We start from the raw sequence: 15,880 nt of genomic DNA on the forward strand, positions 1-15,880 counted from the left end.
AAACTGTTAAGTTTTAAGTAATAGAATTTTCATTTGTTTCACCTTAAAAGAGTATAAAGGGGAGGTATGTTTAAAATATAAACTAAAGGCTTTTACAGGTAAACTGACATTTTGTCTGTATGTTGTGTTATACCCAGCCTCAGGCCCGGCCCTAACCAATTTGGCGCCCTAGGCAAGATTTTAGGTGGCGCCCCGACACATCGCAGTAAATTCCACTGCTAGTGTAAAGTCATAAGAAACTAAACAGCTTTTTGATCGACTACTACAAGCTGGGAAAATGTCAGATAAATATGCCAATGCAATTAACATTATTGCTGAATAGATCTAATATTTACACATTTGCTTGAGGAAGGAATGATGGGATAGTTACATTACTATTACTATTTTCCAAAACATCTATGCCCTTCCATAACATTTGCTGACGTAAAACTAACAGATAGCACTATAGCTATTTAATGATTAGCAATGTTATGTCATATCTATCAACGTTGGAATGTTAAAATATGGGACAACACATAGCTTCAAATGATAGAATACATAGCGAACATTAGAAAATATTGACAATAAAATAAATGGTTTAGCCTATTAAAATCAATGGCTTATACAGAAATTAAATAAAGCTATAAAATCTATTTAACTTTTAATTGTATTTGCATATTAATTAAAGTTACTATAGTTATTTAGTGAAGAGCAGCAAATGAATCTCTCATTGTGTTTTGTTTGATAACAGAGGTATAATGTAAGAATGCACAGATCTATAATGAACGAATGAATGAATGAATGAATGAATGAAGCATTCGACTACTTTAGTAACTGTTGTGCTCATTTAAGAGAAAATTAGTTGAGTTTAAAATAAAACAAGCAGGATAGAGGAAAAAAAAAACAAAAAAAAAAAGAAGCACTTTTCCGATGGTCCCTTACGGAGAGCTCCACTCCGCGCGAGCACAGCTCTCCTGGCTAAACGGAGCAGTGCTCGTAATATCGAGCGAAAAAAACGAAAAAGACAGTTGTGAAACATAACCAGCTTTGTCTTTTTGTAGGAAACACACTTTAGATCTTTTTAGGGTAAGAGGTTTTTGAGTTATTGCCATCTATCACTGAATGTGTCAGGAATATTGAAAACAAAACCAACTTAACCCCGCTCATTTCTGGCGCCCCCTGGACGTACAGCGCTCTTAGCATTTGCCTATACTTTTTTGCACCACTACAGAGCTTTAAAGAGCCCATATTATACGCCTCCCATCAGTGCTGATATACAGCCTACAGCCACATTGCACTGCTTTTTTAAAATGTATTTATTCATTTTTTATTGCAATAACAAGCCATTACAACAAATAGAAATATTACTCATGTATTCATTTGTTTTGAATATTTTTATTAATCAGGAGTCACCATAGTGGAATGAACCGCCAACTTATGCAGCACATGCTTGACACAGCAAATGGCCTTCAAGCTGTAACCCATTACTGGGAAACATGCATACACACTCAATAGCCGCGTTTCCACTGTCACTTCCGGGGCCTAATCGGGCCAAATCTGGGCTTTCTTGGGGCCAGCGGCCGGCCTTTTTTGGGCTGCTGAATATCTTGGGCCAAAGATGGCCAGCTGGGGCTTCGGGGTGGAGTGAAAGGAGAGGCGGGGACAGTTTTACGATCGCACGCGAGTACATGCGCCAAACACATAAACAAATAAATAAATAAGGGAAAGAAAACATCTGGGCGGTATTCCAGAAAGCTGGGTAAACTTACCATCTGCTAAAACCTAAACTCTCGGTTGATTTACCCAAAACCTGCTTACCGCGAGTATGTTGGTTCCAAAACAGGTGACAAGAGTTAGTTAAATCAACCTCCTGAAGATAACCGCGAGTTAATGCGCGTGCACGGCACACACCTGAAGGCATTTTCAGTAGATCGCCGAATTCACGAGTCACCATAGAAAGTCACGGTGAGAAAAAAGGGCAACGCACTTTACAGAGGCGAAGCTGGAGGTTTTAAACACAGAGATTACACATCTGCTTCAACGAAGGAAAGAAATATAGAATAAGAAATAGATAAGAAAATAAAAAATAAATAATAAGAAGATTTATTAGTTCATTAAATTACACATGCCACCCTCCATTTTATTGTAATGATAAATTAAACTACTCTTAAACATCCTTTTTGAGTATGTTGTGTAACCATTCATGCATTTATTTTTCTTGCCATTAATTTCTTAAGGCCACAATATGTGTTTTGACTAATAAGGCTTATAGAAATTGTAATCTTTCTGGAGCTAGAACTCTGTCCAAAGTCAATAAACACAGAAACATTATCATAAAAGGTAATATTTAATTACTGGAGCTCTTTATTTAACACTCTAGAATATTCTTTCTGACACGCGGCTAATAGAAAGAGGCCTGTCTAACTGCTGTGTCCTATAATAAAGGCTTTTCAGTGGTTGAGTTTTTGACTTAAACCACACACTCTGTCACTGTTGTAAGTGATTGTTGTCAGATAGCTTTAGGTTCTTTTTATTTTGCATGCAGACGAAGTTCCTTCTGCCTCAACTAACAAGCAGTGTAAGAATTTTCTGCACTTTTCCATATTTGAATATTACTCTTGGATCACAAAATCTTTTATCTACATATTTAAATTCTAAAGTAGCTGTATAAGGTCCATCTTCAAAGATAAAGTCACATGAGCATCAACTTAAGGTGAGAAATGTATATGAAAAATATGTTACACGTTGAAACGTGCGCGTATAAAGCAGTGTACAAAATCATTCATTTTATTTCAGGAAATGAAGAAATGAACAGACCAAACTATTTGATTAAACATAGTTTTTTGACTAATTATATTTTTTAGCACTCTTCCATCTGTTTTGTCTGCTTGGGTCACTGAAATTTCCTCTGGGTCAGGCTGCAGGTACGTGTCATCGTATAAGGCAGAAAAGGGTATCTTTTGTCCTCCAGCAAGTAACAATGTAGTGCCCAGTAATGATTCTATTTTATAATACAAATATAATAAAAATAAACATTGTGTTAAGCAACATTTGCTTTATAGTTTTTTTTTACTATATTTGTGTTATACACTTGAATCATTACTTCCTGAAAATCAGCCATTTAGCCTCAACATAGTGATGAGGTGGGGTGTGTGATGAGCTGGTAAGTGGAAGCAGTAATGAGTTTAATAGTTGAAACACCAAAAGATTAAGGATAGAAAATTAAGTTGTACCTGCACACTTATACTTTGGACAAATTTTATATTATCAGTGTCCTTTAGTGACTGATGGAGCTTTAAAATCGGCTGCAATTAATGCACACAATAGCATTTAGAAAACCTGAAAAAAATATTATATTAAAAAATGTAGGTGTGTGTGCGTGAATGTATATATAAGAATGACGTCCTACATCTTAAATTAAAGATATATTTTCCTACAAAAGACAAGGCTGCCACTTATAATATTATACAGAAAAATGTGAGGGTGCAGAAGAAGAGAAAAAACACAAGATCTGTAAGTGAGATTCGAACTCGCTCCGTTGTGCGCTCCGTTGTTCTTTATTGACGCACTGTCCACTACGCTATTCCCGTGCTCTGTATCATCTGTGTAATGATACGCAGTAATGTATGACCAAGGAACTGTACAAAAGTGTAAAAAACAGTTCAGTGCCAGGCATACTGTACAGGTGGTCCTACTGCCACATTGTACAGTTGCCTAAAATGCCCTGACGCGAATACAAAGAGCTGCACTGAATGTTTTTTATGGTAAGCGCAGACCCGGGGTTTGTCACATTTGATTTTAAAAAGGTTTGTTAAATACATTAACATGATGAATTTGGTTATAAAAAAAACTATGCACTTATAACCCTCTCACAACGAAAAAACTTGTATCTGTGTGTCCACATCCATAAATATTCTCATCAAAAGAGCACGCAATGCTCAGTAAACTCTCTGAAACAGACAAACTCTGAAACATAGCAACCTACTCTCTGAACATAACCTGCTCCGGAGCAGGTTATTTTCAGAGAGTAAGTTGCTATGGCTACTTAACATACCCAGAAGTTACCTCCGATTTTGGAACCAAAGTTGAGGTTATCCACCTACTTACTCTCAAACTTACCCGGGTATGTCACATAACCTGCTTTCTGGAACAGCCCCCGGGTCCAGTAGCCACTCCTCACAGTCTTGAGCACAGACAGATACAATGAGCAAACACAACGAACTGACAAAGAAAGATAGGAGCATCGCCCAGATATAGGCATGATAATGAGCCTCAGCTGGCGAGCTAATCAAAACAGCTGAGTATCGTCATAACTCGTGACCATAACAAAAACACGTGCACAACCAAAACAAAACAAACCCACGTGACAAAACATTACAGAGTCCTCAGAGGAGTGTACTAGACACACACACACACACACACACTATCTCTCTTTCACACACACACACACACACACACACACTGCTGCTGACTGCTCCTGCAGAGGATTCTGGTTAAATCTCTCGTCAGTCTTCAGCTCAGTTTCACTGATGATCCAGGATAATAAAGCCAGAACCCAGCACAGAGCGGCTCAGTGAATGTGGTCTGGACTGAGTGGATGAGGCTCATTGTGTCTCTATAGATGTTGTAGAAGATCAGAGTTCCTGCACTGTGATCCACAAACACTCCTATTCTCCTGCTGAGCGGCTTCACTGGGAGATCAGTGTCTGTGTCATTGTGTCTGAATATGAATCTGGAGGAAGAGCAGATCAAACTCCAGGACTGAGCATTAAATCCAAACTTACACTCAACACCTCCTCCCTTCCTCCTGATGCTCTTATATGACACAGATATAAACACACCATCATCTCCACTCCAGTCAATCTCCCAGTAACAGCGTCCACACACACTCTCTCTGCACAACACCTGATGATAAACATCAAATCTGTCTGGATGATCAGGATACGGCTGATTCTCTCTCACACTCTTCACCTCTCTGTTCTCCTCAGACAGAATGAGTTCAGTGTTTGCTGTGTTTGGATCCAGAGTGAGGAAACAGACATCTGAACACAAGAACACACACATTTATAACCACAGCTGTGTGTGTGTGTGTGTGTGTGTGTGTGTGTGTGTGTGAGAGAGAAAGAGAGTGTGTGTTTGTGTAAGAGACAGATAAAGCGTGCGTGCGTGTGTGTGTGTGTGTGTGTGTGTGTGTGTGTGTTTTTGTGTGCGTGTAAGTGCATGTGTCAGCGTGTGAGACAGAGAGAGAGAGTGTGTGTGTATGTGAGTGTGTGTGTGTCTGTGAGTGAGTGTGTGTGTCTGCACAGCAAATTCATTGGTGTTAAATTTCAAGTGTTGTGGTAATTCAGAGTAAAGTGTTAAAATTCTAGAGTTAGATAAAGGTATACAGAGTAACATGTATAACCTTTGTAGAAAACCCTTGTATTAGAGAAACTAATCAGAGTGTCTGAAATCTCGCCACACCCTCATTCACCTGGCCCTTAAATTAGTCAATTAGTTTAGTCCACTAGACAGAGGGAATGACCACAAATAAGTGAATTCAGACACCTGCTGTTGAACACCTGCTGTTAACAAGCACAATCACTGAAGGAATAAGAAATTGAAGGAAGAAATAAATCTACAGACACAGCCTCACACCAAACCAACTGAATTAAAACAGAGGATTAAACAACTCCATTAAATAATAGCATAAGCAGCTTCACTGATTACAGTTTGACTTCATTTCTGTAAGAATATTTGACAATGAACAGAGGTTAAATTTTTTTTATTAAAAATATTTCATTTGACCTCACCATCATGGAGATCAGAGGCTGCTTATTTGAGCTCTTGAAGCTTTACTGTTATACTATAATGTTTCTCTAACTGCTATAGCTGTGTTTTTAAAACTCATTAGCTATAGCAAGAAAGGTCAAGGGAAACTATACTGTTTATGCTTAATTATTATAGATTTAATTTCAGGTGTTTATTAAGTTGATTCATAAAGATATGCAAATATAGTTGTATTAAAGCTGCATGGGACAATACTACTGGCAGTCTGCTGCTCTTCATAGAAAATTCAACAAACGATTAGGATGCATTTAATAATTAGAGTGTCATGCACTAAACATTCAAGCTCCAGCTAGCTCTTTATGACACACAGGCATCAAGAATCAGGACATGAACCTCAACTGTGGTTGCTAAAAAAAAAAAAAAAAAAGCTGCATAGTTCATGCCGCAATGCATGCTGGGTGCCAGCATAGTACAAAGCTCCCAGCATGCATTGCAGCATGAATAAATTATGCAGCTTTATGTTCTTACAATTTCTTTATTTTCCTTTATTTTGTGTTGTTTTTGGGAGGTGATATTTCAGTAGTGTTTTTTTTTTTTATTGATTTTTATTTTTTTGTCACCATCATTGAGATTCAAAGACTAATTGTTGATGTCTGTGTGTTTTTGAGTTCTGCCATAGATCAAACATTCTCATTGTAAATATTGTTTTTATTTTATTTGAGCTTCAGTGGTTTCATTTATGTATATTATTTATTTCTCACACATAACTAATATGATATTGAATTTGAAAACAAGCAGGAAAGGAAGGCTATGATATCATAAATAATCTTTTCAAACTGACACTTTAATTTTCTTTCAGCTTTCCATGCAATATGTTTAAATAGTGTAATTAACACTAACTATAGCAGCCAAAATAAAAGACATTTATAGTAAGAAGTTGAAGAGCCCGACTAAAGCAGACTCTGTCCTCCATCATGGTGACTTCAAATGAACAACAGAAATTTCATTAAGAGCTTTTGTTCACATGACAGAAATAAAGTCAAAGGTCAGTAATAGGTGAAGCTCCATGATAAGTTGTTTAATTTGATGAGTTTTTTTAAAGATGTTGAAAAATAACATTTTTATTGTGTAATTTGTTTTATTTTTATTGATTATTATTTTATTTAGAGTTTTTTTTTTCTGAGTTGATTTCATCTTTGGTTTTGGCTTGTGTTTTTCTGTCCTCCAGTGATTCTGCTTGTTAACAGTTGTTCATCAACAATTCTCAATCCTCCTTTAATTAGACACTTAATTGTCTCATTAACTTCATCCCTGTCTGAGTGTTCAGCCCTCTGTAGTGAGGACACTAGTGAGGATTTTGCTCTGGAATTTAAGGCTTACGTGTGTTCGAATGAAAAATACAGACTGTGGGATGTATTTTTAACAGAAATATTCTGGAAACTGAATTTACGAATGTAAAATGTTGAAAACAGCAGATTACTGGCAACCACTGCTGCCAGTATTTTGACATACATTTAACAGATATTTTACACAATAAGAGTTTGCTAATTAACACTCTGGGTGTTAAAAATTTTAACACTTTCAAAAATGTTATTTTAACACTTATAGTGGTTCCCATATAAACACTGAGGGAGTGTTAATTTTAACTCTAAAGTAGTTAAATCTACCAAATCTAAAATTTGCAGTGTAAGATCGATAAAAAATACAGACTGTTGAATGTGCTTTTAACAGAAATATTCTGTAAACTGAATTTATGAATGTTAAAAACAGCAGATTACTGGCAACCACAGCTGCTGGTATTTTTACGTAAAATCTAAAAATGAAAAAAAAGAAAGAAAAACAGCAAAACAGTTTTTGTGTCACCATTGTGGAGGATAATAGCGTCTCTGTTCAAGTCCAAGGTGAACTGAGAAAATTTGATGTTATGCTGCATCTTCTTTTGTTTAAAGGTAACTGTGTAGTTACTATTGTAGTCAAAATCTGTTTGCTACTTGCAATCACACATGAAAACATTATTGCATCTAAAGACTACATTTTTTTGCACTAAGCTATGATTTTGTAAAATGAACAATGTATTAGTTCATGAAATATGGTTATTTTTTGTAAATTTATACAGTTATATAAAACTTCCATGTTTTTCACAAAAGATTCTGGCAACCACAGCTGCTGGTATTTTTTCGGAAATTTAACAGATATTTTACACAATAAGAGTTTGTTAATTAACACTCTCTTGGTGTTGATAATGTTAACACTTTCAAAAGTGTTATTTTTAACACTTATAGTGATTCCCATATAAACTCTGAGGGAGTGTTAATTTTAACTCTAAGGTAGTTAAATCTACTATCTAAAATTTGCTGTGTAGGATCTAAATAAAACTTTGCTTATCAACACGAGCATAAATTATTCACAAATAAACCTATACTATGTTCAAAACATGTATGAAACTTGCGCATATATAAACTTGATGCATGCATACACCCATTAGGGCTGGACAATGATTCGATATCAATATATATCACTATAGAATTGTTTTCAGTAACGTGATATGAGTTTTAAACTCATTTCCGGTATTTCGATATAAATTTGCATATATATATATATATATATATATATATATATATATATATATATATATAAGAATGTTATAGATTGCATCATTTGTCACTGAGTGACGGTCAGTGCTCGGTCATGCTCAGAAAGAGCATGATATATATATATATATATATATATATATATATATATATATATATATATATATATATATATATATACAGGGCTTGACATTAACTTTTTTGATCACCAGCCACTGTGGCTAGTAGATTTCCAACATTACTAGCCACTCTGCATTTTCACTATGCACAATTTTGTTGTTGGAAAAATATATTTTATATGCATAAATTTGACGTTGACATGCTAAAATTACTTGATTTAAATTTTGTGTTATGTCCACATGCGTCCTCATTCATTTCACTTTTTGTGTGTTGTGTATGAGCTTGCTCAATGAGCATGAGCAAAGGAGTCATGGTTTCATACTTTTTTTAGAGCTCAAAATTAACGATTTACCAAATTTATCTCTATAACCATACAAAACAATAATTATTTCTTAGACACAATTTTTTAATGTGTCAAAACAAGCAAAATATAGTTGTATACTATACTTTTTATTTAACAAAACATTTCTTAAAAAAGAAAGAAAAGCAATTGACTTTTAAAAAATAACTATTGTCATGTATCAAAAATATGCACAGTAATCTGTCGTGGCTAATGATCATCCTCTCATTCGGTATTCACTTGCTTTCTACTGCTCGCGTGATCACAATTATTTTACTTCTCGATTCTAAGATCACATTTGCACGCATATTGGGTCATCCTTATATTGTCGAACCCTGCTTTTAGGAAAACTACAATTTAAAAATTATTTTCAACCAGCCAAAGGGGCTTGTGGGAGTGACTGTCTAACACGCCAAAGCTGAAATCTACCTGAATTTGGCGGGTTGGCGGGTGTTAATGTAAAGCCCTGTGTATATATATATATATATATATATATATATATATATATATATATATATATATATATACATATATATCTGTTTGTAAAGGCTAAATACAAAAAAGAGAGAGAACATTTTAAAAAGTGAACAAGTAAAAATTTTTTTTACTTTTTTATTAAAAGAAAAGTCATAAGAGCCTGGAGGTATTATAGACTTTGCAAATTCAGTTTGCAGACATTTGTAGGTACAGACATCTATTGTGTGCGTTCTTGGCAGTTTTTTAATGTCTTTTTAATATTGTCCATATCGATATCGGAATTATATCATATCGACCGAAATTAAGAAGAATATCGTGATATAAATTTTTGTCTTATCGTCCAGCCCTATACACACATCTTCTTTATGATCAGTCCATGCGTGATCATAGGGAGAAGTAGAACCAGATGACCAATACTTTTTGGCAAAATTGCAACAGCAGTGGGAAAGGAGGACAGTTTTTGTAAAAGTTTGGAAAAACCTGAGGGATAAGTTTGTTTAAAAAAAGAGGCCATGCAAAAGTGTAGACCCAGTTGGTTTTAATATTACAGAATATGTTTTTCCATCATTCATAGGTTTTACACTGATGTATAGACCTATATTACAATTTCGAATTTAAAATAATTTACAAGTTACAAACTAAAATTAAGTAACAAAATTTTGCCTAATTACCCTAGCCTGCCTAGTTCACCTAATTAACCTAGTTAGGCTTTTAAATGTCACTTTAAGCTGTGTAGAAGTGTCTTCAAAAATATCTAGTCAAATTTTATTTACTGTTATCATGACAAAGAGAAAATAAATCAGTTATTAGAGATGAGTTATTAAAACTATTATGTTTGAAATGTGTTGAAAAAATTCTGCTCTCCATTAAACGGGAATTGGGGAAAAATAAACAAGGGGGCTAATAATTCTGACTTCAACTGGAAAGGAATATATGAACCTATCAGTTTACAGTATATTGATGCCCAATTTCTAGGCTTTATTGGTGATAACTAAACTAGCCAGAAAGTGATGTGTGAATTGTTGAGTGGGCAAAATAAAAAATAAAAAACCTCAATATTTTTAGTGAGTGACTTGTTTTCAGTTTTTATTTCTGCCTTAATAAAAAATATAATTGTAGAGCAACCCAAGATCTGTTGCCATTAATATGTAACTTTAATGGGTAGAACTGTCTGAGATATGAACAAAAGCATGTGATGCATCATTTAGATAAAAAAAATTATTTAAAAAATCTTGAATGGTTATAAAAATCTTTATAATTAATTATAAAATAATTAAAAACGATTATCCTGAATGATATTAATGATATGACCTAGTTCCAGAAGCTTTTTACTTCTCTGTTTATTTGTCTGTCTGTTTCTTCTTATTCTGATCTCTTTATGTGTATGCGTGTTTTTGATATTGTGATATAGGTCCTAAATTTAATACTTAATGGTCTAAAAAAGGTCTGAAAACAGACCTTATGGTCTGAAAAGGTCAAATTTGACATTATGATATCTGCAGAAACCCTGAATATAGAAATAGAAGAATATACTTGTTCTGTCTTTACAAATATTTCTGATTTCGATATTCTCTGTTTTTTTTCTGACATCCAGTCCCATAATGCTTCTGTCTCCTCACCTGCTTTGGACAACGTGAAGATGAGTGATCCTCACAAACAAACTGAGCCACAACAGTCAGACAAAGCAAGAAGATCAGGAAATAAGACGGTAACCCTTTCATTCAGGCACCAGGTAGCCTATCTAGTGATATTTGCTGCTAAGTGAACAGGGCAGAGTAACCAGAACAAGGTAAGACAGACCCTTTGGCAGGTTTATTTAAAATGTAATCTAGTTCTAACTATAAAACATCATACAATTGTGTCTTAAAGCAATTTATTTAAAGATGAAAGGATGGCTTAATTACGTATTTTCACATGCCAGATATTCTGGAGTTAATTCATACAGTATGACCAATAGTACACATACAGATTTTACTATAAAAGATTGGTTAATTACTGGCAAGTGATAGTTGGACTGCAAAGTTAATCGTAAAAAGATGGCAATCTCAATTTGAACCCCTGAATGTCGATGCGTGAACGACATTTAAATGACCATATTGCAGTTTGGAGTTATGTCTACTTCAGGATAGGGTTGTGCCGATTGACACTAGTGTCGTGTATCGATGATAGGGAGAGAAATCAGAGAGCTGAGGCCTGACTATTTTAAAGATGATGTTTAGCTCGTTTCACATTTACGTAGACCTATTACATGTGTTAAATTCATTTTTAAATAAAAGACGTATTATTACTATTATCTTGTTGTTGATGTTATTCTTATCAGAATTAATAATTAACTGTAATTCGTCCAGCTTTAGCTGTGTCCGTCAGTATTGCCTAACAGACACTTTCAGACTGCAGCAGCAATCATTTAAACTGAAAATTGCCTGCTCAAAGGAAAAAAAATACAATGATTTTAAAATTGCAAGGCGAATATTACCTATATTCACAATTTTTACCAAAATCAGAATGTCAAAAAGAATTTATTTCCCATTCTTTGTATATCAAGTTAATATGCAACTTCACTGTTACTTAAAAAATGATAATAACAAAACAGGATTTAATTAACAAACAAGTTATAGGTGCAGTAGGTGATCTGCCAAAATACTAACCTAATGCAAATGCTAAAATGCAAATGGTGAATCTGCGTGAAGAGATGCCCAGTGGTTCAAATCTACATTTGCTGACAGACAGTTTGAGCTACTTATCAGAATTATGGGAATTGTCAGCCCGACAATATTTAATTGGATGAACATGTTTTAGTTTTATGCCTTACCCAGAATATAAAAATACATATAAACACATTTAGATCATTTTCTTTAATCTTTACTTTTGGACTGTAAAGAGACTTTCAACCAGCACAACAACACACGATTCTGAAGATGATCACCTACTGCAGCTTTAAATAGATTTAAAAAAATAAAATAAAACCAAAAATGAAAACTTTAGAACTGAAAGCGGCTCAGATGTTCTGGAACAAATGGTGTTGCGGTAATTTACAATTGTTGGTCACCTGAGACTCCTTTTATAACAGCACTCTCACAAGATTATCTCTTGCTTTCACAAAAAGTTTTTTTATCTTTTATTTATATTTGTTACTAATAGCCTATTTTAGTTTTGCCTACGGGTAAAGGAAGCCTAAAGACTTTTTAATTTTGTTTTTAGTGCATACATTTACTGATTTGTCAAATACCCAGAATATACAGGGTGTCCGCGGGGGTTGTGACAGGTAGTAAATTAAATTAGTCAAAATTAAGAGCATTAAAAAGTATTAAAAAGTAGTTAATGTCATCTGACGAGGTATTACATTTTTGAGCTCAAGATAATTTTAGATTTTTAGATACATTTTCAGTTTGTGTTGAGTGCAGGCCTTTATTCTAAAATTTGCGTGGATTTATTTAAATGTTGAGAGTAGGACCGGAGCGATATCGTGAGGTGGTATGGTAACTTGGCAACAAAGCCTCAACGTCAACACACCAGGGCTCGAAATTGTGATTATTCTGGTTGCATATGCGCCCGAAAATTAAGCTATGCAACCTCATAATATATTTGGGAGCATGTGTGCGACTGCATATAATGGTTGTAGTGCGACCTGCTTAGATTTTTTTTAAAGATGTGCTGAATCGCTTTTCCCTGCCATTATAATGGTTCATATTAGCTGTGAATCACTTAAGGCTTTTCGCTGTCAGATGACAGGGAGATTTTGTGACTGCAGGAATTGCAAAAGCCTGAAGAGTGAAAAGTACACAGGTTTGCAAATCCCACCTAAAGTTACAAATAATGGCGCAGATGACCACTATCATGTGGTGAATGTTGATCCACCAACCGATACACACATATGTAAAATCTAATACTGTACACATCATCGCCAAAGAAGCAGGCCTTCTAAGTTTACACTGAAACTGCAGCTCATAACAAAGAACCGCATTGCGCTGGTGGTCATCATGAGAATCCTGCTCTGCCTGCTCATTTATTGGGTCGGCTGACTCGCCTGCTTTATTCCACAAACACAGAAAAATGTAAATTAGCTCATAACTAGAGTGAGCATTTACAATGACACAAACCAAAATCAAAACTTTCAAAGAGTGGCAGAAGTGAGACTTTTTTTTTTTTGAGATGTATATTCTTTTTCTATTTAATTACTGATGACTGTTTGCAGCTTTCAGTCTTGAACTGAATGATTTATTATAATCTTTTGTTTGTTTTGTTGCAGAAATATTATTTATTAAATTAACTTGCATATAAAAAACAATAGTGCAAAATATTTTTGTTTGACATATACTATACATTTATTCTTCATGAAGTAACTGTAGGACTTTATATAGCAGATAACCCACATTCAAGGCAGCATGATAATGACAAATGTAATTCTTTGTTAGTATTATTGTCATCATTGATTCAGCACGATTGTCTAACCGTCCTGAGAACGGTTTGTAATTGTGCCGCACTGATCCAGGCTCAGTGGAGAAACAACCGTAACCATACTGAACTGTTCTTAGAAGAGCGGCTATTGATATGAATGACATGCATAACATTGATTAAAAACTATGAACAAAGGCCCATTGTGACATCTAGATTAATCCCTGTGCTTTACTTAAATGTATATGTTATTTGCAATATGTTATTGCATTTAGAAAGATTTAATTTACGCCACTACAGTTGCAGCTCTAAGTCATGCTGGTATAAATTTTTTTTGAAGGTATTAAAAAAGGTAGTAAAAAGTATTAAATTCAACTTAAGAAGTTCTGTATATACCCTGAAATAAATATGTTTGTTTTATTTGTGTTTAATTCTATGGAATGATAAACATGGGTGTTATTCAAAACATGACCTATTTATTTTTAAATATATTATATTTATATATTTAAAATGTTTTATTTAATTGTTTAAACCATATTACATAAATTTACAACTACTATTTTACCATTTGTTTTGGCTTTAGTTATTAAACAGATTATTAATAACTAATCAAAGAACATTTTACTGAGCTCAGTGAATAGTTTTGTCTGTAGGTCTAGTCAAAAATCGAATACAATTAGAGCCATGGCTGCAAAGAGTCGGCAACACTGTGTCTAAAATGAAACTTAGAAAACAATAAACACAATTATTCCAAGCACAACATTGTGTTAGATTTTAGCAAATACAAATGTAACCTTGTTGATTATCACTTATGTGACTATGATCAGACCTGCCGCACTCAACTGAACAAAACATGGACAAATAAAACCCTATCACAGAGAAATAGTCATCCGCGGGGGTCCTTCTCTCATCTAAACAGGACATTATGTGTGTGTATCACCAGGGTCCCCAAAGGTGTGTGTGTGTGTCACCAGAGTCCTCAAAGTGTAGCTAAAACAGTGTGTGTGTGTGCATCACCAAGGTCCCCAAAGGTGTGTGTGTATCAACTGAGTCCTCAAAGTGTAGCTAAAACAGTGTGTGTGTATCACCAAGGCCCCCAAAGGTATGTGTGTGTATCACTAAAGTCCTCAAAGTGTAGCTAAAGCAGAGTGTGTGTATCACCAAGGTCCCCAAAGGTATGTGTATCAACTGAGTACCCAAAGGTGTGTGTGTATCAACTGAGTCCTCAAAGTGTAGCTAAAGCAGTGTGTGTGTATCACCAAGGTCCTCAAAGGTATGTGTATCAACTGAGTCCCCAAAGGTGTGTGTGTATCAACTGAGTCCCCAAAGGTGTGTGTGTATCAACTGAGTCCTCAAAGTGTAGCTAAAGCAGTGTGTGTGTATCACCAAGGTCCCCAAAGGTATGTGTATCAACTGAGTCCCCAAAGGTGTGTGTGTATCAACTGAGTCCTCAAAGTGTAGCTAAAGCAGTGTGTGTGTATCACCAAGGTCCCCAAAGGTATGTGTATCAACTGAGTCCCCAAAGGTGTGTGTGTATCAACTGAGTCCCCAAAGGTGTGTGTGTATCAACTGAGTCCTCAAAGTGTAGCTAAAGCAGTGTGTGTGTATCACCAAGGTCCCCAAAGGTATGTGTATCAACTGAGTCCCCAAAGGTGTGTGTGTATCAACTGAGTCCCGAAAGGTGTGTGTGTATCACCTGAGTCCTCAAAGTGTAGCTAAAGCAGTGTGTGTGTATCACCAAGGTCCCCAAAGGTATGTGTATCAACTGAGTCCCCAAAGGTGTGTGTGTATCAACTGAGTCCCCAAAGGTAGGCATGTGTGTATCACCAGAGTCCTCAAAGTGTAGCTAAAGCAGTGTGTGTGTGTGTGTGTGTGTGTGTGTATCAACAGTCCTCAAATGTGTGTATTTCCACTGTAGTCTAAACTAAATTAATTATAGACACTCCTCTTTCAACTGATCATTTGTATAAAGACTTTCACAGTAATTGTTTTCACTGAAAAACGTGTCTTAAGGCGCATGTAAGTAGGTAGTGTTTATGAATTTGAACTTCACAACCCTTGTTTTATACAGTATGGGTTTTAGTGTGAATGGATTTTAGATGTACTATATTAACCATCATATGACTTATCAGTAGAGTTTCATCACTTCTCATATCATTTGATAATAATGTGTCCATTGAGCTTCATAAACTCACTGTAAGGTCATCCA

General features: G+C 35.0%; 1 protein-coding gene across 3 annotated transcripts in view; it reads right to left on the minus strand.

The window, feature by feature from the left end:
- Nucleotides 1-1,358: 1,358 nt before the first annotated feature.
- LOC103910510 (NLR family CARD domain-containing protein 3-like) overlaps nucleotides 1,359-15,880 on the minus strand; it is a 30,111-nt gene continuing 15,589 nt past the window's right edge. Inside the window, exons 11-12 of one of the 3 annotated variants that reach the window (XR_015483308.2) lie at nucleotides 4,025-5,021; nucleotides 1,359-3,967 (exon numbers count right to left, since the gene is read on the minus strand). Coding sequence is in view for 2 of the 3 variants with exons in the window: in XM_087248498.1 (XP_087104624.1) it covers nucleotides 4,492-5,021 (530 nt within the window). In the remaining variant the exon portion in view is untranslated. Of the gene's footprint in view, nucleotides 5,022-15,880 lie in introns of all 3 variants that reach the window. The other 2 variants (XM_087248499.2, XM_087248498.1) reach the window with 2 other exon arrangements.

Source organism: Danio rerio, chromosome 4 (genome assembly GCF_052040795.2).
Source record: "Danio rerio strain M-AB ecotype USA chromosome 4, GRCz13ab, whole genome shotgun sequence".
NCBI lineage: Eukaryota > Metazoa > Chordata > Actinopteri > Cypriniformes > Danionidae > Danio > Danio rerio.